Raw genomic sequence first — 27,480 nt, 5'->3', positions numbered from 1 at the left:
CACTCCGATACAATGGCAGTATAGTTCACAAGCATTCCCACATCGTCCACCACCTGTTAGATAATTCACTACCAGCCCAAGGTCTCTCCTCTCCCTGTGTAGATAAGCATTCTAGCCAGTCTGACGATAACTTCATCCGTTTCTACCAAGGAACAGACAGTCTTTGTTCTAATTCTTGATTATAATTACACACATTATATTCAGTACTAAGATTATAATACGATTCATACATCCATACAGTAACATAATAGTATTCTGTTTAGTCATAGTTCTGATTGAAATGTATACATAATTTATTAATTAATGATAAAAATCCCTTAACAAAGGTTTGGGAGCTTGACTCTCCATAGGAGTTAGAGAGAAAAAAAGACAAAGACACAACTAGCAGACCCTCAAGACAGCAGAGTCATTATGAAGCCCTGTAGAGCCCCCATTGGGCCAGTCACCTGAGTGCTCCCTAACACAGGATTGCTCTATGGAAACTGGCCTCCCTGCTATAATGCATGCAGTCATCAATACCTCAGCCATCTGAATCAAATCAAATTGTATTTGTTACATGCAGTCATCAAATGCTTGAAATGCTTACTTGCTTACTTACAAGCCCAACAATGCAGTTAAGAAAAAATACGTATTAAAGTATTTATTAAATAAAGTGAAGTAAACAATAAATAAATAACAATAAATGAAACAAATAAGAAAATAGAAAGATAACAAATAATTAAAGACAACAATATAATAACAGTGACAAGGCTATATACAGGGGGTTCCGGTAAAGAGGTAATTGAGGTAATATGTACATGTAGGTGAGGTAAAATTACTATGTATAGATAAAAAGAGTGGTAGCAGTGTAAAAATGGGTGGGGGGGGGTGCAAATAGTCTGGGTAGCAATTTGGATAGCTGTTCAGGAGTCTTATGGCTTGGGGATAGAAGCTGTTGAGAAGCCTTTTTGACCTAGATTTTGTACTCCGATACCGCTTGCCGTGCGGTAGCAGAGAGAACAGTCCATGACTAGGGTGGCTGGAGTCTTTGGCCATTTTTATGGCCTTCCTCGGACATAGCCTGCTGTGGAGGTCCTGGGTGGCAGGAAGCTTGTCCCTAGTGATGTAATGGGCCGTATGTGCCCTCTGTAGTGCCTTGTGATAGGAGGCAGAGCAGTTGCCATACAAGGCGGAGATGCAAACAGTCAGGATGCTCTCGATGGTGCAGCTGTAGAACTTTTTAAAGACCTGAGGACCCATGACAAATCTTTTCAGTCTCACGAAGGGGAATAGGTGTTGTCGTGCCCTCTTTACAACTGTCTTGATGTTTTTGGACTTTAGCTCGTCTGGTAGGCTCGTGTCACTGCGCAGCTCCCGGCTGTGCTTCCCTTTGTAGTCCGTAATAGTTTGCAAGCCCTGCCAACTTCCGATGAGCCTCAGAGCCAGTGTAGTAGGATTAAATCTTCATCCTTTATTGACGCTTGCCTGTTGATGGTTCGTTGGCAGCTTACCCATTAGCTCAGTGCGGATGTTGCCTGAAATCCATGGCTTCTGGTTGGGTATGTACGTACGGTCACTGTGGGGATTGATGCACTTATTGATGAAGCCAGTGACTGATGTGGTACACAGCTCAATGCCATCAAACGAATCACAGAACATATTCCAGTCTGTGCTAGCAAAACAGGCCTGTAGCTTAGCATCTTCGTTATCTGACCACTTCTGTATTGAGCGAGTCACTGGTACTACCTGCTTTAGTTTTTGCTTGTAATTGGGAATCAGGAGGATATAATTATGGTCAGATTTGCCAAATGGAGGGTCAGGGAGAGCTTTGTACACATCTCTGTGTGTGGAGTAAAGGTGTTCTAGAGTTTTTTTTTCTCTGGTTGCACATTTAACATGCTGGTAGAAATTATGTAAGTTTCCCTGCATTAAAGTCCCCGGCCACTAGGAGCGCAACCTCTGGATTAACATTATCTTGTTTGCTTATGGCTTTATACAACTCATTGAGTGTGTTCTTAGTGCCAGTATCGGTTTGTGGTGGTAAATAGACAGCTACCAAAAATATTGATGAAAACTCTCTTGGTAAATAGTTTGGTCTACAGCTTATCATGACATACTCCATCTCAGGTGAGAAATACCTCGAGACTTCATTTACATAGCTGTACACCAGCTGTTTTTGACAAATAGAAACAGACCGCCACCCCTTGTCTTACCAGAGGCAGCTGTTCTATCTTGCCAATGCACAGAAAACCCAGCCAGCTGTATGTTATCCAGGTCATTGTTCAGCCACGACTCGGTGAAACACAAGATATAACAGTTTTTAATGTCCCGTTGGTAGGATAGACTTGATCGGAGCTCATTCAGTTTATTATCCAATGACTGCACGTTGACTAATAGGACTGATGGTAGAGGCGGTCCACAATAGGAGCCCGTAAAACGGCAGCCATCTCCTCCCGTGACATTATAATACCCTTTGATTAAGAAAATACCAAAAGGAATGATAAGTTAAGGGATGGTTTGCAATTATCTCTTTATTTGTCAGGAAATTCTTCATGTTTGATGTGGCAGGGTAGCCTAGTGGTTAGAGCGTTGGACTAGTAACCGGAAGGTTGCGAGTTCAAACCTCTGAGCTGACATGGTCCAAATCTGTCGTTCTGCCCCTGAACATGCAGTTAACCCACTGTTCCCACGCCGTCATTGAAAATAAGAATATGTTCTTAACTGACTTGCCTGGTTAAATAAAGGTTAGAGATTCGGCTGTCTTGTCATTTGAAAGCACTTTAACTAATGACTCACACTAAGAGGAAGAGTTGGACCCCTGGAGTGAGAAATACCACAGAACACACATACCGACCGAGAGACACACAGACACACTGTCAGACACACCCGATCTCTAGATAGTAAGACAGGGTGAAGATAAACACCAACCAGTAACATTAATCATCTGCTCAGAGTTAAGTACACACACACACACACACACGCCTCATGTAAACAGAAAAAAAACATGTGACACGTATATATATCTCAAACAGACTGTTTAAAAAAATGCTTGCTATTTTGTCATATAATTGGATGTCACGTTGGCTCATTGGCTGACCAAGCCAGTCAGCTGTTTCACTTGTCATTAATATTTTTTAATGACTGGCATGTGCCCACACCACCGGTTGAACCAAACCCTCTGTGTGTTTCATCAAGTTTTATGACGACTTTCACAACTACGTCTACGATTGAGTAAAAACGTTATAGGGTATAGGCATTCAGAAAATCATTGATTACACTATTCAAACATAGAAAAGCTGCTTTTAAACAACATGGAAAACCTGGAACGTTACTTTAAAGGTACAGCGCAGTCAAACCCTAGATTATCCTGTGTTTTAAATGTATTTCCACACTATGAGGTTGGAATAATGGCCCAGCATCGCCCGGGTTGGGTTTTGCCGGGGTTGGCCTTCATTGTAAATGTGAATTTGCCTAGTTACATTTTTTTAAACTCTTCCAATAACAGCTGGTTTTGCCCTGCCCAATCAAACCACTCCTAGCAAAATTATTGCTTGTGAAATTGTTTTTTGTTAAGAAGCTATTTTTGTTTCTTTTTGACCATTTTAATTGAAAACATCAATCTCTCTCTCAATTATTTAATATTGAGATAAAAACGGCTTCATTGTACCTTTAGACTGTTCAAGCTTTCAGCACTCTCTCTGAGAGAGAGAGAGAGAGAGAGAGAGAGAGAGAGAGAGAGAGAGAGAGAGAGAGAGAGAGAGAGAGAGAGATGTTGAAATGTATTTTCTTCATAATTTAATTAATGTGTCTATGTTTTAGAGTTTAGAACCAGATGCATTGGTTTGAGTGGCAAGTGTTAGCTTAGATTGTGTGTGTTTGCTTAGACAAGACATGTTCATATATTCAGAGCAGCCAGATGTTCATGTCATGAGGACTTCCATGAAATGCCTTGAAACCGGCAACAAGGGGCAACAGTGAGCGCTATTAGCATCAAGTAGGCTTTGGTTTTCACTAGGGCACTGTGAACAGGGGTGGTGGATTGCCATAACATAATCCCATGACTCCAGCTCCGAAGGCATGTGTTCAATCCCAGTGGTAGAAGGAGCAACCCAGGGTGTCAAAAGCACTTTGAAATGTGATGTTTGGAGAAAAGTGCAAAAACGTCTAACTCTGCAGTGAGACTGTAAGAGCTTGTTGATTCAGGGCTGTTAGGTCACTTACAGACACTAGTTGTTATATGTTAAAACACCACCATCACCCCAAAGAGACACAACAACAGCCCATGGACTCAATACAAAAGCGGTCAAGGCACAAAGACCTCACAGACATCACAATGACTGCACACACGGCATTTTTAATGTGTCATTGCACACTATACACCTCACTCACACACTGCACCCACTCGGCTTTCACTCGCATATCACAGTCCCTCTTGCTCAGCTCTTTACTTTTCTTCTCCACCAAAAACTCACAGACAGCCCACATTAAACTCTCTCTCTCTCTCTCTCTCTCTCTCTCTCTCTCTCTCTCTCTCTCTCTCTCTCTCTCTCTCTCTCTCTCTCTCTCTCTCTCTCTCTCTCTCTCTCTCTCTCTCTCTCTCTCTCTCTCTCTCTCTCTCTCTCTCTCTCTCTCTCTCTCTCTCTCTCTCTCTCTCTCTCTCTCTCTCTCTCTCTCTCTCTCTCTCTCTCTCTCTCTCTCTCTCTCTCTCTCTCTCTCTCTCTCTCTCTCTCTCTCTCTCTCTCTCTCGCCCAGTATCCATCTGTGTGAGATAAGTCAACATGTGTCTGTGTGATATTCCTCTCTCAGATCACAGTGTAAACAGTGCTCATCGGCCTCCCTGGTTCAATTAATTTCACTGCCCACAAATCTCTACACACACACACACACACACATTTGCGCTGGTGGGCTAGAGCCAAATGTCTGGAATTGGACTTCACATCTGCATCCTGTTAAACTCCCTATTAACCCTCTCCAAACACAATACTGGACGCACATTCTCCCCCCAACCCAAAGCTAAAGACAATTGTTTAGAGATTCACTTAAATTGAGAATAGCACAGATCATTCCTTTCTAACAGGACCATATGTTCTTCCTGTGGTTACTGTTTCTCCTATATTCATTAGCACACGTGTTGTAATATAAAGTAAGTCTGTAGCTTGGTGTTTTGGCTGTTAGATAGTTAATTTGGGGTGTTGCAGGCTTATGGCAAAAATTAACACACCAGAACTTAATATAAACATGTGTTAAATGTATCCTGCCATTTCTCTGAATGCAGCATGAAGACCATATACTGTAAAAGACAGAGCAGAATGCAAAGCTAATTCATGAGTAATGTGCTTTCTTCTCTGTATCATACCGTATCAAATACACAGCCCCATTAAACACTGGCAATTCCATTCCCCAAAGCCAAATATACAAAATGTGTCATTATGCCACCATAATGGCACCGACTCTGGGAGTGTGGTGCCTGGAAAACAAACTCACACTCAAGGTCAACAAAACAAATGAGATGATCGTGACTTCAGGAAACAGCAGAGGTGCACACCACTATCTACATCGACGGGACCGCAGTGGAGAAGGTGGAAAGCTTCAAGTTCCTTGGCGTACACTTCACTGACAAACTGAAATGGACCACCCACAAAGACAGTGTGGTGAAGAAGGCGCAAACAGAGCCTCTTCAACCTCAGGAGGCTGAAGAAATCTGGCTTGTCACCTAAAACCCTCACACATTTTACAGATGCACAATTGAAAGCATCCTGTCGGGCTGTATCACCGACTGGTACGACATTTGCACCGCCCTCAACTGCAAAGCTCTCCGGGGGAAAACTACCTGCCTTCCAGGACACCTACAGGACCCGATGTCACAGGAATGCCAAAAAGATCAAGGACGTCAACCACCAGAGCCACTGCTTGTTCACCCCACTATCATCCAGAAGGAGAGGTCAGTACAGGTGCATCAAAGCTGGGACAGAGACTGAAAAACAGCTTCTATATCAAGGCCAATAGACTGTTAAACAGCCATCACTAGCACATTAGAGGCTGCTGCCTATAGGCATAGACTAGGAATCACTAGTCACTTTAATAATGTTTACATATCTGGCATTACTCATATCATATGTATACATTGTTTTTCTATACTATTCTACTGTATCTCAGTCCATTCCGTTCTGACATCGCTCGTCCATATGTATATAGTCTTAAGTCATTCCTACTTAGGTTTGTGTGTATTGGTCCTCTGTAGCTCAGTTGGTAGAGCATGGCGCTTGTAACGCCAGGGTAGTGGGTTCAATCCCCGGGACCACCCATACGTAGAATGTATGCACACATGACTGTAAGTCGCTTTGGATAAAAGCGTCTGCTAAATGGCATATATTATTATATATTATTATATATTATTGGGTATAGTGGCAGATTTAGGCATAGGCGGCATGGGCAGCCGCCCAGGGTGGCATCTTGCCGGGGGTGCCACACACAAAACATTTTAAAAACAAAAATGATAATATTCCGAATGGTGACATATGTGCAATCTATTTTCTATCGCTCATTTGCACGTCACATCAATGATATCATGTCACCATATGGGACGGAGTGGAGTGGGCGCCCTGATTCTAGTTTGTGAGCTAAGCAGGCTACTGCCTGGGAAGGTCTCCCACAAGTACGAGATGGGGAGGGGGCAGGGGTAGGTTTTACCTCAGGTCTACCCACTGGAGGCCTGAGGTGGGGGAGCAGGGGAATCTATCAGATAGCACACCTTTAACTTTGTACAGTACTAATGCAATTAGTAATGAAAAAAGTTCTGCAATTTAGTTTGTGTGTTTCTTGTTTGAAGTGCAATAGTGTAATAAATCAGGTTCCCTTCGTTATAAGTGTGTTATTCTTATTTGTGTGATATAGGATTTGTGCAAATTAGTTTTATTTGTATGTTTTTGTTAGCAATAGGGTAATAATTTGATTATCTTTTTTTATTTGTATTTATATACTACAATTTGTTTCTATTTATCTTTGTTACTTATTTTTAATATTTACAGTTGAAGTCAGAAGTTTACATACACCTTAGCCAAATACATTTAAATAGTATTTGCATACTATTGTTTGTACAGATGAACGTGGTACCTTCAGGCGTTTGGAAATTGCTCCCAAGAATGAACCAGACTTGTGGAGGTCTACAATTTTGGCTTATTTCTTTTGATTTTCCCATGATGTCAAGCAAATAGGCACTGAGTTTGAAAGTAGGCCTTAAAATACATCCACAGATACACCTCCAATTGATTCAAATGATGTCAATTAGCCTATCAGAAGCTTCTAAAGCCATGACATCATTTTCTGGAATTTTCCAAGCTGTTGAAAGGCACAGTCAATGTAGTGTATGTAAACTTCTGACCCACTGGAATTGTGATACAGTGAATTATAAATGAAATAATATGTCTGTAAACAATTGTTGGAATGATTACTTGTGTCATACACATAGTAGATGTCCTAACTGACTTGCCAAAACTATAGATTGTTAACAAGACATTTGTGGAGCGTTTTAAATGACTCCAACCTAAGTGTATGTAAACTTCTGAGTCTTATTTTTGTTTATATTTTTATATACTTCCAGTTATATTCCCCATCCATGGTCAGAGCTAGAAGCACAAGCTTTTCGCTACATCCACAATAACATCTGCTAATCACGTGTATGTGACCAATAACATTTTATTTGAGGTAAAGCATGGGAAGCTTGCAAAGATTTTCGAAACACTTTGATTCAGGTCCAGAGATTTCTGATAGAGGAAACTCGCCTTGCCAGGGAGTCATAAATGAAATCCACACACACACACTTCCATCTTTTGAGAACGTGTGTGTATGAGTCCGCGTGCGTGTGTGCGTTCGCGCGTGTGTGGGGGAGGGGTAGTTTGTTCATCCTCAGACACTCCCCCTTTCCCTTTCCTCCTCTGCAGCGTGCCTTGTATGCACCGTGTATAACTTCAACACTCCGACACACACTTTCACAGTGCGATCTGGACTCTACTTTGAACAGATTATCGGACCGGTATCGTTAATCATGGATTTGAAATACTTGGCGGTTATGGTTGTGCTCGCTGTGGCGACATACGCTCCTTTCTCACAAGGTAGGCTACGGTGCATGATTTTAGCTATTATTTGCTATTTGTTATTAACATAAAACATTCATGTAATTGTCTGGATATGTTTTATGTGGTTCGGTGTGTGCCCGAGGCGCTGCATGTTAAAAGGTTGTTCTAGTGAGATGCACCTGATAATTTTTTGTCATTCTACTGTTTATGCCACTATCAGATATACATTAGTCACCCGTAATTAAAATAATCTAGGCTGTTTGATTTGTATTGGCCCTAGCCTAAACAATTGCCTGATCGCGGTGCAATTAAATATAGTGTAAACTATTTTATATGATTTATTACTTCTGTTTTGAATAATTGAAAGAGTGGGATCACCAACAACCAACATGCTTTATTTGATTATTGAAAGTCTGGTTCCTATGTTCACTTTGCTATAGCCTATGCACATAATTGTATTTTCAACTAAACCCTTCGAATGGCTCTTTGAATTTCCCATCTGAATATCATATATTTCTAGCTATATTCCCCATGAGCAGCAATAACAAGTGGCATAGCGCATGTATAGCCTACCGGTCGGTCGTGCGTAAAGCAACCCCACCAGGGCACTAGAACTCTAGCATTGTGTGCATATAGGCTGTCTGTAGCGCAGCAGACCTCAGTCGGATTGCTGATTAATATGTGTATTTGTCCTCCCTTTTGTTACCATTTAATTACCCTCAAATTATCCTCCAACACAAAGCCAGTGCGATAGCGGTGCTGGCGACATCACTCAGCCGGGTAGATGGCTCTCTACTGCGGCCTCTTTCTCTTGGTAATGCGGCTGGTTCAGGTGTCGCGTCATTACAATGACCCCAGGGTACATCTTTTGTGGACGGAGAGGGTTAATCCAGGTTGTTATCACCTTACTTGATGACCGTTAAGCACCGGGGCTATAGTGAGAATTTGAGGGTTGAAACTGAAACTTGAAACGTTTTTAAATTGTGCAATAGCAGAACTACATAAAACATTATTTAATTGCATTTGGCTATCTTTCCCTGGAGCTGCTCCATAAAATTAGTTGCGTCTCTTTTAATAAAGATAATCTATTAAACAGGCTGCAAATATGCAAATAACCCGAGATTGTATCTGGACAGGCAACGTGATCTCACCAATTTCGAGTGAAATCATGCAAGAACTATTGCAAAATATTGTGCATTTTTGTGAGATCTCATTCATGGCAAAGATACAAATGAAACGAGAAGACACATGCCGCCTTGAATAACCAACATGCACGAAATGCTGCAATAGGCCTACGTTTTGCACAATTTCACGGAAAATATGTGTGAGATTTAGGGACAGGATATAGCCTACTAAACCCCTTTCAAAAAATGTCTGAAGGCTGTCATTTGCCAGGGCTGCGTAAGGTGATCACACATAAAAGTATTTTTTAATTAAAAACAATGGTCCAAACCCCATGTCTCTACCATATACAATGAGAATACAACACATTAACAACACCTGCTCTTTCCATGATACAGACAGACCAGGTGAATCCATATGTCACCTCTTAAAATCCACTTCAATCAGTGTAGATGCATTTTTTAAGCCTTGAGACAATTGAGATATGGATTGAGTTTATGTACCATTCAGAGGGTAAATGGGGAAGACAAAATATTTAAGTGCCTTTGAAAGGGGTAATTATTTCTGTGTTTCTTCCTCCAATATGATAACGAGGGGGTGTCAAGCAAATGTATATGGATGGAATCTAACACACCATTGGTTGATCAATTCCACGGCACGTTACTCGATTGCATTTGCCTGGGCTGCGTTCAGTATTACAGAATGGTGTTCAAAGTTTAAAGGCCATGTTTCACATTAGCACCCCCTCTCCATCCCGCCAAACAATAATGTGTAGCGTATAGCTATGTCTCAATATGATATATCCCTTTTTTGGGGGGGATAGCAGATCAAATCTGTATGTTGCTGTGCCGCATGTGCACAATAACAACACACAAAAACAACAAATGGAACATTGTCCTTGCTTGATGTTTATTTATTTATTTCACCTTTATTTAACCAGGTAGGCAAGTTGAGAACAAGTTCTCATTTACAATTGAGACCTGGCCAAGATAAAGCAAAGCAGTTCGACAGATACAACGACAGAGTTACACATGGAGTAAAACAAACATACAGTCAATAATACAGTATAAACAAGTCTATATACAATGTGAGCAAATGAGGTGAGAAGGGAGGTAAAGGCAAAAAAGGCCATGGTGGCAAAGTAAATACAATATAGCAAGTAAAACACTGGAATCGTAGTTTTACAATGGAAGAATGTGCAAAGTAGAAATTAAAATAATGGGGTGCAAAGGAGCAAAATAAATAAATTAATTAAATACAGTTGGGAAAGAGGTAGTTGTTTGGGCTAAATTATAGGTGGGCTATGTACAGGTGCAGTAATCTGTGAGCTGCTCTGACAGTTGGTGCTTAAAGCTAGTGTGGGAGATAAGTGTTTCCAGTTTCAGAGATTTTTGTAGTTCGCTCCAGTCATTGGCAGCAAAGAACTGGAAGGAGAGGCGGCCAAAGAAAGAATTGGTTTTGGGGGTGACTAGAGAGATATACCTGCTGGAGCGTGTGCTACAGGTGGGAGATGCTATGGTGACCAGCGAGCTGAGATAAGGGGGGACTTTACCTAGCAGGGTCTTTTAGATGACATGGGTTTGGCGACGAGTATGAAGCGAGGGCCAGCCAACGAGAGCGTACAGGTCGCAATGGTGGGTAGTATATGGGGCTTTGGTGACAAAACGGATTGCACTGTGATAGACTGCATCCAATTTGTTGAGTAGGGTGTTGGAGGCTATTTTGTAAATGACATCGCCAAAGTCGAGGATGTAGAAACAGATCAACAGTTTTGGAACACTGAGCCATTGACTGCCTGTCTGCACTAGGTGGCTGTGTTACGAGTGGGCTACTTTTGACAATAAGGCACCGGACTACAGCCATATCGTTTTAAACATAGAAGAAGATCAAGAGATGGGAGCGGTGGCCTACTCGTGTGGAGGCAAAAAAAGATGGCGGAAGCGGACAATGAAATGGATTCTGAATCCAATGGCGGTAGAATCAAGGAGAATTGGAATATTGTCCAAAAGAATGGATGACGGAGCAAATTAGTGTACAGTGATGAGAATGTCCCTTTGTATCTAGAGGGAGTTAGGGTTTGGTAATGAGGAGCAGCTGAGCAGATTACCAATCTTGAAGAAACCGTTTGAGATATCCAAACTGGTGGAGAGAGTGCTTGGTGAAGTCAAGGGTTTCAGGATCAGGCTTGTTTAGATTTTTGGTGCTTCTGCTGATCAGAAGGAACGTACGTTGCGTCTCACCCAATTTGATAAGTGTCATGTGTCTCTTCGGAACAAAGCACCCCTTATATCTGGCATTTCGAGGGAAGTTGATTTTGAAGAGATGAAAAATATTCCTGGAATGATTGATGCACGTTGGATGAATCGTGTGGTGAATGGTGAAAAAGTGAAGAGTCTATCTGTTCTTTAGTTTTTTGATATGGAGTCTCTCCCTACTCAAGTGCAGTTGGATTATATAAAATACAGAGTCAGAACATTTATACCAAGACCAATGCAGTGTGATCATTGTAAAGTGTTTGCAGAAGCGAGAAGCCGATATGTCCTACTTGTGGAAAAGATAATATCGTGTGTTTTAAAAGTGAGGAAAATGTTGCAATTGTGGTGGGAACCATGAAGCTACATCTTTCAATTGCCCGACAAGGGTAAAAGAGAATTAGGTGGCCAAATTCAGGGCTGTCCAGAGCATTTCACATGCAGCAGCTTTTGAACGGGTTGAGGATTTGAATGGCTCCTGAAGAGTCCATGGTGGTGGATAGGCCTTCACTGCAGGCTGCAGGGGCTGCCTTTCACCCGCAGTACCCTGACATTTTAAAGGTTAAGAAGGTGGGCTTTGTGTCTTTTATAGCTATGATGATTAATGGCACTATCAAGCTAGAGAAGGTCCAGGAAGACAGACATCATTGTGGATGCGGCAGAGCGGTTCCTGGGACTGAAAGATTTATCGGCGGAAGAGTTACATGGAATATTGTCAGTAAAGCCTGAGAAGGGAGATATGGAGATTTGAAAGAAGGAAGAAGTGAGAGTTTTGTGTTGGTTTTGCCAATGTACTCTTTTTATTTAGTTGGATTAAATTAGTTTCCCTATCACATATGGATTTTCTTTTACCTTGTTTTGGTTTTTCAACCTCTCCCGTTGGTGTCAGCAATACACCTTTTGGGGTTGTAGTCCGCCATAAAACCCACAGAAGAAGAGGAAGAAATGGGAGTATGCAAGAAGTAGTCGACCGGGATGTGCTAGAGGAATGTCCAGCTGGCCAGAAAAGCATGGTAAGCTAACGTTACTGAGTGATTATCAAGCTAGCTAGCTTGGTTACAACTGATAAAGTCGAGGTGGCTAGCTAGCTTAGTTTTACAGCCAGACTCTCAGTTTTACAGTTAGCTAGATAAGGAACTAAACTGCAAGTATCATAAATCATTATTATCTAGCTAGCTATGGTAGATAAATATGTCAAATGTAAAGCAAGCAGAATTGTGGCATGTGTAAGAGGCAATACATGTTGGCTAGTTCACATTAGCTAGATAACCATATTAAGTATCCACTCTATTACTAAATAAGTTATAATTTAGTTAGCTAGCTACATTTGATAATTCTTGACATCATCCATCTTTGAAGCAGTTTGGCTGCAAAATTCAGTGCCAACAATGACCAACATCTAAGCTAGCAGCTAGCTAACTACAGTCAAATAAGGAGGAGCATTTGTCACGATGGAATAAGTCACCTATGTGAAGCTAGCCACTATAAGGATTAGCCACAATAGTGACATTTGCTGTTGCAATTGTTAGTGAGAAGAGGCGCGGTGCCATAATATAAATAATATTTACATTTACATTTAAGTCATTTAGCAGACGCTCTTATCCAGAGCGACTTAATAATATCTTAGCTAACGTAAACTCACCCCATTCCATATAAATGTGCTCAACCGCAACATTCAAACGAGGCTACAAAGAAAAGTAATGGGACTGTAGCGACTGTGTTGACTTCAAAATCGGGGGTGTGAACTAGGTTTCTATTCAAGTGTTGATCGACATGGTAATGGCTCTATAGTATTGGAGAAAAGTTTTAAAAACTGACCCTCCGTTACATCGTGACGTGTGATGTCGTAACGTACAGCACGCAAAAAGCAACTATTTCTGTCTTACAATCTCTCTCCACCAGGTATAGCACTTCTCTAATCATTTAAAAACAAGAAATGGACATTGACGGGGGTAAGGGGGATACCTAGTCATTTTCTTGCATCATCATTGCATGCGATCATCATTCTCAAAGCCACTGTTTACTTCTAAGATCACTTTAGCACCGCCCTAAAAACCCGATTCAAATTTGACACAAACCTTCAAATAAGTATGTAATGACACATTATATAAACTCTTTATAGTGTTTTATTTACATTTTAGAGGCAATAAGGTGATAAGTTGGACAGATCGGGTAAAAAATAAAAATAAATTCCCACACAACATCTCTCCTTCTCACTATCACGCATTAGTTTCGCTTCCCCACCCGTCATTTTTAAAAAGACCCGACGGGGCTCATTGTCTTCTTGAATTATGCGGAAATGGGCAGCATGGGGGTCATGTAATTGATTCTGTTGGAAAGGGGGGGAATTGTGCTTTACAATGGTATTTGACATTACAGTTGATCTGGAAGTATTACGTTTTTGGGGCGTTAAAATAAGGTCAATTGTACAGACCAAGGCGATGTACAAAAGTGAGTGAGTTTGCGTTAGCTATACATTCACATGTACGCCATGTCGTTTGTCATAGCTGTTATCACAAATGGCATGTATACTTTTAATCAGATCTAATGTTGTCATTTAGAGACATGAATGTCAAGTAGGCAAACTGATGAATGAATCCTAAATACAGATAAAATGTTATTTTGTTAATCATGGCAGGGTTGTCAACAGATTTATTGGAGCCTGGTGGAGATAGATGCAAACCTACCAGCAGGACATTCCTCTGCATCCAGGTTGAGGCTTGCTACCAGCAGGAACATGGAGCACTCTGTGTCAGTGAGTCATGATATTGTTTTCATTTACATTGCATGAAACTAGGGAGGAGGCCCTGGGCCAGTGGGAGGTCAGGGTTGAGGGCTGTCTCTCTTTCTAGCACTGATCCTTATCCATCTCTCTCCGGGTGCTACAGAGACAGAATGATCCAAGGACCTTCAAAGCCTTCTGACCAACTAACTGCGATCTCTCCAGAGTACAGAGAAGTAGTCTACACTCATATTAGTATACTCGATGCACTATGTAAACCTACTTCACTATGGTAGTTCTGCCTGTGTGATAACATAGCATATTATCAAGGGCCACTGGTTGGATTGGATTTACTGTACTCACGCCAAAACTCTTGCTCTCGCCTCTCTGTAAAAAGCTCCCAGACATTTGTCAAAACTAACATGTGTCCATCCCCTATCCCTAGATGAGTCTGCTAGGCTATGGAACTTTAGAGCAGCACATCAAAAGACCTGCCACCCTGTTTTCAGCTATATACAATATCAAGGCTTTCAAAGGATACATTTTGGGGATGAGTTTTGTATAAACACATTTTATTGTTGTTAGATTACAATACTACTTTTCATAGCATGTTTTTGATGTTGGGTCTTCACACTACCTTTGACTAACTTCTGTTGAAACTTAAACACAAAGACACTTGGAGCTTGTGTTTCAAAAAGTCTAAAGTAAATGCAATGCAAGTTCAGGGTGAATACATTTTTATTCATGTACAGTGCATTCGGAAGGTAATCATACCCCTTGACTTTTTCCACATTTTGTTACGTTACAGCCTTATTCTGAAATTGATTAAAAAAAAAAAAATCATCAAAACAACACCCCATAATGACAAAGCAAATTTCTAACAAACTTAAATATCACGTTTACATAAGCATTCAGACCCTTTACTCAGTACTGTGTTTTTGGCAGTGATTACAGTCTTGTCGTCTTGGGTATGACACAACGACCTTGGTAAACCTGTATTTGGGGACTTTCTCCCATTCTTCTCTGCAGATTCTCTCAAGCTCTGTCAGGTTGGATGGTGACTGTCGCTGCACAGCTATTTTCAGCAATCTCCAGATATGTTCAATCAGGTTCAAGTCTGGGCATCTCAAGGGCATACATAAACTCCCGAAGCCACTTCTGTGTTGTCTTGGCTGTGTGTTTAGGTTCCTTGTCCTGTTGGAAGGTAAAACCTTCGCCCCAGTCTGAGGTCCTGAACGCTCTGGGGCAGGTTTTCATCAAGGATCTCTCTGTACTTTGCACCGTTCATCTTTCCCTCGATCCTGACTAGTCTCCCAGTCCCTGCTGCTGAAAAACATACCCACAGCATGATGCTGCCACCACCATGCTTCACTGTAAGGATGGTGCAAGGTTTCATCCAGACATGACGCTTGGCATTCAGGCCAAAGCATTCAATATTGGTTTCATCAGACCAGAGAATCTTGTTTCTCAGTCCTTTAGGTGCCTTTTGACAAACTCCAAGTGGACAGTCGTGCCTTTTACTGAGGAGTGGCTTACGTCTGGCCGCTCTACCATAAACGCCTGATTGGTGGAGTGCTGCAGGTGGAGTGCTGGTTGTCCTTCTGGAAGGTTCTTCCATCTCCACAGAGGAATTTCCCTGACCAAGACCCTTTCCCTCGGTTGCACAGTTTGGCCAGCTTTAGGAAGGGTATTGGTGGTTCCAAACTTCTTCCATTTAAATATGATGGAGGCCACTGTGTTCTGGGGGACCTTCAATTCTACAGACATTTTTTGGTACCCTTCCCCAGATCTATACTTCGATACAATCCTGTATTCGAGCTCTGACAATTCCTTCGACCACATGGCTTTGTTTTTGCTATGACATGCGCTGTCAACTGTTGGACATGTGTGTGCCTTTCCTAATCATGTCCAATCAATTGCATTTACCACAGGTGGACTCCAATCAAGATGTAGAAACATCTCAAGGTTGATCAATGGAAACAGGATGCACCTGAGCTCAATTTCGAGTCTCATAGCAAATGGTTCGAATATCTATGTATATAAGGTATTTTGTTTTTACATTTTTTAATACATTTGCAAAAATGTATAAAAACCTGTTTTCATTTTGCCATTATTTGGTACTGTGTTGATTGATAAGGGACAAAAATATCTAATCAATTTTAGAATAAGACTAACGTAACAAAAGGTGAATAAATTCAAGCAGTCTGAATACTTTAGAAATTCACTGTATATCAGATACATCACACAGGTGTGTCAACTAAAATATATATCCCAGACAAGATTGAAGAATGGGGCAAGTAGACAAATTGAATAGAAGTCAGTGATTGTGTCTGTAGCAGTTCATATGAATTTGAGTGGCTACATATAATAAACTCAGCAAAAAAGAAAACGTCCTCTCGCTGTCAATTGCGTTTATTTTCAGAAAACTTAACATGTGTAAATATTTGTATGAACATAAGAGTCAACAACTGAGAGAAACTGAACAAGTTCCACAGACATGTGACGAACAGAACTGGAATGTGTCCCTGAACAAAGGGGGATCAAAATCAAAAGTAAGTCAGAATCTGGTGTGGCCACCAGCTGAATTAAGTACTGCAGTGCATCTCCTCCTCACGCACTGCACCAGATTTGCCAGTTCTTGCTAGATTTGCCAGTTCTTGCTGTGAGATGTTACCCCACTCTTCTACCAAGGCACCTGCAAGGTCCAGACATTTCTGGGGGGAATGGCCCTAGCCCCCACCCTCCGATCCAACAGGTCCCAGACGTGCTCAATGGGATTGAGATCCAGGCTCTTTGTTGGCCAAGGCAGAACACTGACATTCCTGTCTTGCAGGAAGTCATGCACAGAATGAGCAGTATGGCTGGTGGCATTGTCATGCTGGAGGGTCATGTCAGGATGAGCCTGCAGGAAGGGTACCACATGAGGGAGTAGGATGTCTTCCCTATAACACACAGTGTTGAGATTGCCTGCAATGACAACAAGCTCAGTCCGATGATGCTGTGACACACCGTCCCAGATCCGCCACCTCCAATCCCGCTCCAGAGTACAGGCCTCAGTGTAACGCTCATTCATTTACATTTACATTTAAGTCATTTAGCAGACGCTCTTCCTTCAACGATAAACGCGAATTCAACCATCACCCCTGATGAGACAAAACCGCGACTTGTCAGTGAAGAGCACTTTTTGCCAGTCCTGTCTGGTCCAGCGACGGTGGGTTTGTGAAATATGCCATTAAGCGGATGCTTTTATCCAAAGCGACTTACAGTCATGTGTGCATACATTCTACGTATGGGTGGTCCCGGGAATCGAACCCACTACCCTGGCGTTACAAGCGCCATGCTCTACCAACAGAGCTACAGAAGGACCATGGGTTTGTGCCCATAGGCGATGTTGTTACCGGTGATGTCTGGTGAGGACCTTCCTTACAACAGGCCGACAAGCCCTCAGTCCAGCCTCTCTCAGTCTGACCACTGATGGAGGGATTGTGCGTTCCTAACTCGGGCAGTTGTTGCTGCCATCCTGTACCTGTCCTGCAGATGTGATGTTCGGATGTACCGATCCTGTGAAATTGTTGTTACACGTGGTCTGCCACTGCGAGGACGATCAGCTGTCCGTCCTGTCTCCCTGTATCGCTGTCTTAAGCTTCTCACAGTACAGACATTACAATTTATTGCCCTGGCCACATCTGCAGTCCTCATGCCTCCTTGCAACATGCCTAAGGCACATTCACGCAGATGAGCAGGGACCCTGGGCATCTTTCTTTGTGTTTTTCAGAGTCAGTAGAAAGGCCTCTTTTAGTGTCCTACGTTTTCATAACTGTGACCTTAATTGCCTACCATCTGTAAGCTGTTAGTGTCTTAAGGACCGTTCCACAAGTGTATGTTCATTAATTGTTTATGGTTCATTGAACATGCATGGGAAACAGTGTTTAAACCCTTTTACAATGAAGATCTGTGAAGTTATTTGGATTTTTACTAATTATCTTTGAAAGACAGGTTCCTGAAAAAGGGACATTTCTTTTTTTGCTGAGTTTCATGTTGACAGAATGGCAGCGAGACAGAGAGACTGATGCTGTACATCCCAGTAAGGCCCGTAGGCCACAGCCAGGCAGCTTGTAGATTTGTCACCTTCCAGGCCCACGTCACAGCATGTAGTGATAGGGAGATGACAATAAGTGTATTATATACCTTTCAACACAAACATCATTTGAGAATTTACTGCACATGTTGCTGAACAATTCAACATTTAGTTAGTGTCATTTGCTTGGTTTCCATCCAATTAGTGACACATTTTCATCCAAATATTCAAAAAATCTGCATAAAAACAATACGTGCATTCTCCCACCGGAGATGTGTTTCCATCAAATGGACTTGTTACAGATAAATGGCTGTGCATGATGATGTAGTGCACATAAAAATACATTGTGTTTAAATTCCCATATGTCGAAAAAAACACTAGTTAAATTAGTTTCCATCACATTTTCAACTCTACTGATAGTTTTCTCACAAAAAAAATGTTACGTTACATAATGAGTGTGACCACTCTGGAATTGGCATGTGCTCTCTAGCCAACAACGCATTCTCACTAGTCATTATTCACGATGCAGTCAGGATTATCCATAATTATGGTAGCATCTACATTAGAAACATATTATATTCTTATTTACAATAAAATTGACTCATGACAATACATTATTTACCATTCATTTATATTACGCACAAAATAATCTGAAACACAACCGACACAAACAGCAAATGCACTCAACAAAGTCCTGCAATAAGTGTTATGAACTTAATATTTTGTAATCTTAACAGTTGTGTTCTGTGGGCGTAAATTGAGTTGGCTGATACCCCATTTCATGGACCCAAGATCCATAGGTAAGGCTTTACATTCATATTGCAATGTCCAATACACACAAAAGACTGACAGGTGAGGTGATTTCCCATAGTCAAAGTCCTGCAATATGAGCTACAACGCAATATTTGTAAACTCTTCACAGTTGTGTTCTCTGGGTGTCACTGAGTAGGCTGATAACCCTTTTCATGGATCCATAGGTAAATAGGCTGAATAGTGAGGTGATTTCCCACAGTTAAAGTCCTAAAATAAGCACTACGATGCTAATATTTGTGTAAACTCTTCACAGTTGTGAATATTTAATGGATCCAAGATCTATTGGCAAGGTTGTACAATGCATGCAATACACCCCCATTATCTAGTCCAAATGTAGCATGATTCCACTATTTGTATCAGTGTCAATGAGGGACTTTTATTTTGAAGCGAACCACAAATTATACTATCCTGGCTATTCGTTATTGTGGCTAGCTTCACATAGCGGGTGCAAAAGCATCGAAGCAACGTGCCATTACATTGTTCAACCAATGGTGAGTTAGATACCACCCACAGACGTCTGATTGACATCCCCTCATTATCATATTGGAGCAAGAAAGCTTAAATGAATTAAAGTTTGAATAATTAGATATTGCAAAGAAGCATTGTTTTAGTTATCTATTTATGTGTGCATTTCTTCATTTAATTCTAATTAAGGCAGGTTTGGTCCTCGATGGGGGGGGGGGGTGCTTGTTAATATTAGGAAGGTGTTCCTAATGTGTGGTATACACAGTGAATGGTTCAAAAGTTTCAGACGATATAATCTGAGAATTTAGCATGTTTGGAGTGAATGGAATGTCCATCACGGACATGATCAAAAAGTGGCCACTTCTCTATAGAACTCTGTGGCGCTGCTCCACGACAGAACGCTGTTAACTTTGACAATTTTTATTTTTTTATTGAACCTTTATTTAAGTAGGCAAATTAGACAGCTGCGCCACTTGGGAGCCCTTTGAATGTCAACAGACAAGCTATTGGCTGCAGGTTTTTTTTTAAATCTGCAGAATACGAACATAGGGACTAAATATCTTTATTTACAAAGCAACAGACTGAATTTCAATATCCAACCTCCGCAAAGGCGATATGTTCCTGTTTTCATTGTGTATTTCTGAGTCTTTCCCTTTAAATCGCCATAGAAATGGCCCCTCTCGGCATATATTGATTGCCAATATAGCCAATGAAAGACAATGATCTGGAGATAAAAATGATGAGGTTATTAAGTTAATTTTGATTTGTCCATCCTGCGGAAATACCTCCAAATGGTACCATCTCCCAACCACAAATATAGAAGAGATCCAAAAAATAGCGGCACTGTCTAAACTAGCATCGGTCATGTAAGGGATAATCAACAAGGGGCTATGCGTTCTATGGAAAATAATGAACGACGTGGAGGTTGTGTTCCACGACTCACTAGCGGAGTGGAACTGACCGTCCACGGAGTTGCATTATTTTCCAGAGAACGCATAGAGCCCCGAGTTGATTCTCTTTTATACAATGGTTATAATTGAAAACATTTGCCACTAGAAATGTGTTCATTTGCTGATAGAAATGTGTTGAACATCCACTGAAGTAGCTAGCAAGTTTAGTAGATAGCTACAGTAGTTGCCATGGTAACCAAACAGACATGATAGTTTAGCCCGTTCAAATTCATAAAAGACATACCCTCAACCACTTAACCTTGCCTTATGCCCTTGGGGGAATCCCCGCGGCCATATTTGTCATTGGTCCAAATGATTAGCCAAGCAAGAGAAGTTTGCAACGTCCCAGCCCTCGTTTTTAATGGAGTTTGCGAGTAATACAATTATGTTCACTTCAGACCTGAAACGCCCCATATTTCAATTCGCGATGATGGTACATCAGCTAAGAAAAGTCAGTCAAAACTTAAAACCAACATTATGTGGAGAAGTCAACATACAAGTGTATATACATTTTTTTAAAGTAAGTTTTAAATTGAGCTACTCATGCACATGATGGCTCAAACACTTATCATTAAAGTAATGCTGTTTTTGTTTGGTTAACTTTTGTAAATTGTAAAAGTAAAACATGTTCCTTCTTCAGAAGTTCCAGTTAGGCAGGCTAATATTAGTTAGCTAACCAATTTACTAGCTATCATACAGTAGGCATATATTAATAATTATATAGTTAATTTAATTTGACATCATAATTGACTGTAGCGCAAATAAAGAACCCACACGCTACCAGTGGCTGAAAACACAATCGTTGCTGGATGAACGTGTGACAAATTTCCTGCCAAAGGCAGTCCATTTAAAATTCCATTCCTTCCTTTCTCATCCCCTTGCCCTGTAAGTGTAAATTAATCAGACGTCATATATCATCATCGTAATAGTGTAACGACCCTGGGTTTATAAGCGCGGAAATCGTCTCTGCCGCACGAGCATGCTTTTGCGGCACAGTCGATGGCGCGCCGGACCTCGGGCTCAAAGGTCGAGGGTTCGAGACTTGCTCCCTGCTGTTTCATTACAATATCATAATTTGTCAATTCCTTTAATGAAAACGTTTACAGCTCTCAATTTCAGGCAGATGGTTGTGAAAGCTACATTTGCCACATTCATAATTATGTTCCTGTAATTGAGGATGATTTCCACTCAGTTTGCGATTCACCTGTGTCAATTGAAGAAATTAGAGAGCCTCTGAATTCAATGAAAAAAGGGAAATCACCTGGCCCTGATGGCCTGTCAGTTGAATTCTATAGACAGTTTTGGGAGTTACTAGAAGACTCAATTTTCAATATGATTCAAGATTGCATTAAAAATGGGGAAATGGTCTCCACTATGAAACAGGACCTTGTTTCATTGATTCCGAAGCCCGATAAAGACCCTTCTCTCATTGACAATTGGAGACTAATTACTTTATTACATGTTGATTACAAATTGATTGCTCTGGTTTATGCCAAAATATTAAAGAAAGGAATAGATACCATTATAAATGAGACTCAAACAGGATTTATGAAGGGCCATCCCATAAGCTCTAACATTTGTTTAGTCTTGGACCTTATAGATTATTCAGATGCAATTGACTCAGATGCGGTTGTACTATTTTTGTACTTCTGTAAAGCCTTTGACACAATTGAACATGAATTTCTCTTTAGGTCTCTTAAACTTTTTGGATTTGGTGAAAATGTTATTAAAGTATTTTGCATGTTTTACAAAGATATAAATAGTTCTGTGCTACTAAACCTTAATACTTCCAAAAGATTCAGTATCATCAGAAGTGTACGACAGGGATGCCCAATTTCGCCATTTCATTTTTATTAATTTTGGTTGTGGAACTTCTATCTCTAGATATGGCTTAAACATATGATATGGCTTAAACATTTTTAACAAAGAAATCAAAATCTCCCAACTGGCTGATGATACAACTCTTTTCTTAAGAGACAAAGACCAGGTCGCCCATGCCCTTAATGCTATAACTGCATTTTCTATTGCATCAGGATTAATGCTGAATGTTTCTAAATGTGAAATCTTATGTTTATTTGACTCTGATGATAAAAAAGAGAAAATATTCCTGTAAAGGACTGTGTTAAATATTTAGCAATACATCTATCAAAAAACCACTTAGTCAGACAACATTTGAATTTCTCTCCTAAAATTAAGAGAACTAAAAATATATTTAATAATTGGCTACAAAGATATCTTTCTATACTTGGGAGAGTACTTCTGTCCAAGGCAGAGGGACTGTCTCGTTTTGTGTATCCCTCATTATTGTTATGTGTAAATCCAGCTACTTGTAAAGAGATTAATAAAACCTTTCTTGACTTGACATCTGGAAAAATAAGTCTCACAAACTAAAAAAATCTGTCCTTTCTAACAAAAGAAAGGCGGTCTAGAAGTGTTGGATGTTGTTGACATAATTAACACTTTTAAGATAAACTGGTTGAAAAAATGTTTGATCAATGTTTGATTCAATATGGTATTTCATTCCAAATAATGTGTTTAATAAATTGGGAGGTCTTCAATTTTTAGTGAAATGTAATTATATTTCCAAAAGATTACCTGCTAAATTGGCTAGGTTTCACTAACAAGCTTTAATGGACTGTAAAATAGGTTTCCTGCACATTTTTTCCCCACATAAAGCTCTTTTGTGGAATAATTCAGACATAACTGTAAGGAATAAGTCATTGTTCTTCCCCAGCTGGCATGAGAGAAATATTGACTTTGTTCTTGATATTTTCGACAACAAGGGTAATATTCTCAAATATGAACCATTTATAACATTGAAAGAGTTCCAATACCTTTCAGAGAGTTTATTTCTGTGATCAAAGCCGTTCCCAGTGGTCTAACTACACTTAATTTTGGGAATGACAGTGAACGCCCTAAACACTGAGCTTAATGTGGTATGAAATTGAATTAGGACTAGACCTACTCTCATTAAATGACCTTTTAACTTCAGAAATGTTCAACAAATAATAGGCTATTTCAGCCTATTTATCACAAAATGTTTATTTGTTGTTTAGTAAATTATCGACTTTGTATTTCTATTCACAAATCTAAATGTCCTTGTCAAGAAAATGGTATGATTAACCACAGAACAGTAGCCTACTGTCGGTCTGATGTTGGGACATTCTGTTAAATGATTTCAAACCGCATCACCAAGTTAAAGAAAATACAAAGCTTACCAAACAACATGATTTACTAAACAAACACACTCACTGCATAATATACATGTGTGAGAGAGAAAGTAAGAAAGTGAGGGGTTTAGTAGTATAATATTAACATTCTCCATGTTCAACTTGACAGTGGGGGTACTCATGTTGCCTTGCTCATCTCTGACAGTATTATTTACATTTAACATTTACATTTAAGTCATTTAGCAGACGCTCTTATCCAGAGCGACTTACAAATTGGTGCATTCACCTTATGACATCCAGTGGAACAACCACTTTACAATAGTGCATCTAAATATTTTAAGGGGGGTGAGAAGGATTACTTTATCCTATCCTAGGTATTCCTTAAAGAGGTGGGGTTTCAGGTGTCTCCGGAAGGTGGTGATTGACTCCGCTGTCCTGGCGTCGTGAGGGAGTTTGTTCCACCATTGGGGAGCCAGAGCAGCGAACAGTTTTGACTGAGCTGAGCGGGAACTGTACTTCCTCAGTGGTAGGGAGGCGAGCAGGCCAGAGGTGGATGAACGCAGTGCCCTTATTTGGGTGTAGGGCCTGATCAGAGCCTGGAGGTACTGAGGTGCCGTTCCCCTCACAGCTCCGTAGGCAAGCACCATGGTCTTGTAGCGGATGCGAGCTTCAACTGGAAGCCAGTGGAGAGAGCAGAGGAGCGGGGTGACGTGAGAGAACTTGGGAAGGTTGAACACTAGACGGGCTGCGGCGTTCTGGATGAGTTGTAGGGGTTTAATGGCACAGGCAGGGAGCCCAGCCAACAGCGAGTTGCAGTAATCCAGACGGGAGATGACAAGTGCCTGGATTAGGACCTGCGCCGCTTCCTGTGTGAGGCAGGGTCGTACTCTGCGGATGTTGTAGAGCATGAACCTACAGGAACGGGCCACCGCCTTGATGTTAGTTGAGAACGACAGTTTGTTGTCCAGGATCACGCCAAGGTTCTTAGCGCTCTGGGAGGAGGACACAATGGAGTTGTCAACCGTGATGGCGAGATCATGGAACGGGCAGTCCTTCCCCGGGAGGAAGAGCAGCTCCGTCTTGCCGAAGTTCAGCTTGAGGTGGTGATCCGTCATCCACACTGATATGTCTGCCAGACATGCAGAGATGCGATTCGCCACCTGGTCATCAGAAGGGGGAAAGTAATAAGAAATTATTTGACTAGGTCTTGGGTTCTCTCCTTTTGTCTGAGACAATGAGTGGTTGTATTCATATTCTCCACTTATCTCTTACTGCAGATGTTTCTCATTGACTTAAGCAGTTGCTTAGGGCTCCCAGCTGCTAGGGACCCCCTGACAAATATATATATACTTGTACAGTACCAGTCAAAAGTTTGGACACACCTCCTCATTCCAGGGTTTTTCTTTATTTTTACTATTTTCTACATTGTAGAATAATATTGAAGACATCCAAAACTATGAAATAACACATGCAAAGGAGATTTTGGATGCCCAAAAGTGAGTTAATCTGCGACTTCCTTGCATTATATATATATATGTCGGTGTTCAGGCCAAAGTCAATAGCATTGCTTTGGTGGTTATCGTAATAAAGCTATGCAACCCATTCATTTCGCATCGGGCTGCTTCAACAGCTTCTTTATCTGTACCTGCATCCACACTGAAGATCATGGGGCGTTGGTCATCTGCTTCCTGCGAACGCTATTTTAGATTAAATGCAAATTAGATTTTGGATGCCCATGAGTGTTCATCTGCGAGTTCCATGCATCATATATAGTACCAGTCAAAAGTTTGGAGACACCTACTTTTTCCAGGGTATTTATTTATTTTTATTATTTTCTACATTGTAGAATAATAGTGAAGACATTAAAACTATGAAATAACATATGTGGAATCATGTAGTAATTAAAAAGTGTTCAACAAATCAAAATATATTTCATATTTGAGATTTGTTAAAGTAGCCACCCTTTACCTTGATGACAGCTTTGCACAATCTTGGAATTCTCTCAACCAGCATCACATGGAATGCTTTTCCAACAGTATTGAAGGAGTTCTCACATATGCTGGGCACTTGTTGGCTGCTTTTCCTTTACTCTGCAGTCCAACTCATCCCAAACCATCTCAAATGAGTCGAGGTTGCGTGTTGTGTGTTAGAATAGTAGAATACACAAGGTGCAAGTTTCAAATTTGTTTCGGCATTAGCAGTTTGTCTCTTGTTATGTCAGTCACTGACCGTCACTCAATTAGCCATGCCAGCTATATTTTTTGGGATTGGTAAATTAGTCTAGCCAGTTATCTAAACGAGCATGCTGGGCATGTGCCCAGGGGCCCTGACCTCCAGGAGGCCCCCCTCGATTTGGTAAATTTTTCTCACCCAGATATTTGACAAAATGTGTAGAGTTGCAAGAAATTAGCTTTAAAACTAATTAACTTCTCTCCGTCCTGTGACAAAAATGTGTAGAATTGCAGAAAGTTTGCTTTAAAACTGCAACAATTTCTCTACTCGCCATGGCAAAATGTGTAGTTGAAGGATATTATATTCATGTTACTGTATATTACACTGTACATTCATGTTCTCTGTTCAACCCCCTCCTCAGCTAAACCAATCAGTCTGGTGGAGAGGTGTTGGTGTCGTTCTACAGTTAACACCGTCCCCCAGCGTAACATCCGAGAACTGAAGTTCCTGCACACACCCAACTGCCCCTTCCAAGTGATGTGAGTACCTCCCCAACACACACATGTACGGACGGACAAGATCACAGAACATCAAGCTTTCAGAGTCTCACTGCAAAATAGACATTTCTCCAAACGTCACATTTTGAAATTGCACCAAACATCAACATTTGAGGTGTTTATTGATACCGCAGTGCCTATCACTGGGATTGAACACATGACCTTTGAATCCAGCATCCGCCCATCTGCCAACCACAACACCCTAGCAAAAGCCAAGCCTACTTCATGATAGTAGTGCTCACCGTTGCCCCTAGTGGCCGGTTTTGACTTATTTGGTTTTACCTTTATTTCAACAGGGGAGTCCCATTGTGACCAATGTCTTGATTTAGGCATTGATTCTTACTGCGTTAAAGATGAAACATGCAGAAATTGCTAAGCCATTTCCTGGTTGCTAAAATTCTAACAGTAAGCCTCCTTTCAGTTAATGTGACAAAAAAAAGCAATCATTGTGTGGAGAATCAGTGTACTATCTTAACAGCTGTGAAATACATTTTCCATAACCAAAAATATTGTATTTTCAGCTGTTTGAAGTGGGTGTACAAAACCGACCGAAAGTAAAAGACGCAAAAATTTAACTTAAGCATGGGCAGAATAGAAATTGTCCTCATAGATCTACCAGATCTACCGCTTCTTAGACTTGCTTTCAATGACAGATCTATAACTCACATTTCTATGTGAATTTGGTCTGGTCGCCATATTGCAGCTTTAAGTAAAACAGAAAGGCATTAATTCCGATTGGTTAACAGTCAGGCATTAATTCCATTTGGTTAGGGTTAAGGTTTGGGATAGGGTTCATTTTATTCAGGCATTCATTCTGATTGTTTATGTTCAGAAAAACAACTCCATTGTTTAGTTTAGCCATTAATTAAGACTGGCCTTGCAAAGTCCTTATGGATGGATGTACCAGTGGTCTAAGCAGCTGACTGCTCTTTTATAGACCCGGGTTCACCACAACACTTTTTAAATGTTGGCCGTAGTGGACAGATTTGATGCCAACTCCCGATATCCTGGGGTCTTACAAAAACTCTACATTTTGAAAAATCACACACACACACACACACACACACACACACACACACACACACACACACACACACACACACACACACACACACACACACACAC

General features: G+C 40.9%; 1 protein-coding gene across 8 annotated transcripts in view; it reads left to right on the top strand.

Moving 5' to 3' along the window:
• Positions 1-7,924: 7,924 nt before the first annotated feature.
• LOC124038085 (stromal cell-derived factor 1-like) overlaps positions 7,925-27,480 on the top strand; it is a 43,919-nt gene continuing 24,363 nt past the window's right edge. For 5 of the 8 annotated variants that reach the window (XR_006839300.1, XR_006839301.1, XM_046353524.1 and 2 more), the window contains exons 1-3: positions 7,925-8,090; positions 14,067-14,183; positions 26,220-26,337. Coding sequence is in view for 6 of the 8 variants with exons in the window: in XM_046353524.1 (XP_046209480.1) it covers positions 8,024-8,090; positions 14,067-14,183; positions 26,220-26,337 (302 nt within the window). In the remaining 2 variants the exon portion in view is untranslated. Of the gene's footprint in view, positions 8,091-12,317; positions 12,442-14,066; positions 14,184-26,219; positions 26,338-27,480 lie in introns of all 8 variants that reach the window. The other 3 variants (XM_046353528.1, XM_046353527.1, XM_046353529.1) reach the window with 3 other exon arrangements.

This window comes from Oncorhynchus gorbuscha, linkage group LG06 (genome assembly GCF_021184085.1).
Source record: "Oncorhynchus gorbuscha isolate QuinsamMale2020 ecotype Even-year linkage group LG06, OgorEven_v1.0, whole genome shotgun sequence".
Taxonomy (NCBI): domain Eukaryota; kingdom Metazoa; phylum Chordata; class Actinopteri; order Salmoniformes; family Salmonidae; genus Oncorhynchus; species Oncorhynchus gorbuscha.
Note: the sequence above shows the minus strand (reverse complement) of the source record. Positions and strands in the feature narration are given on the sequence as shown.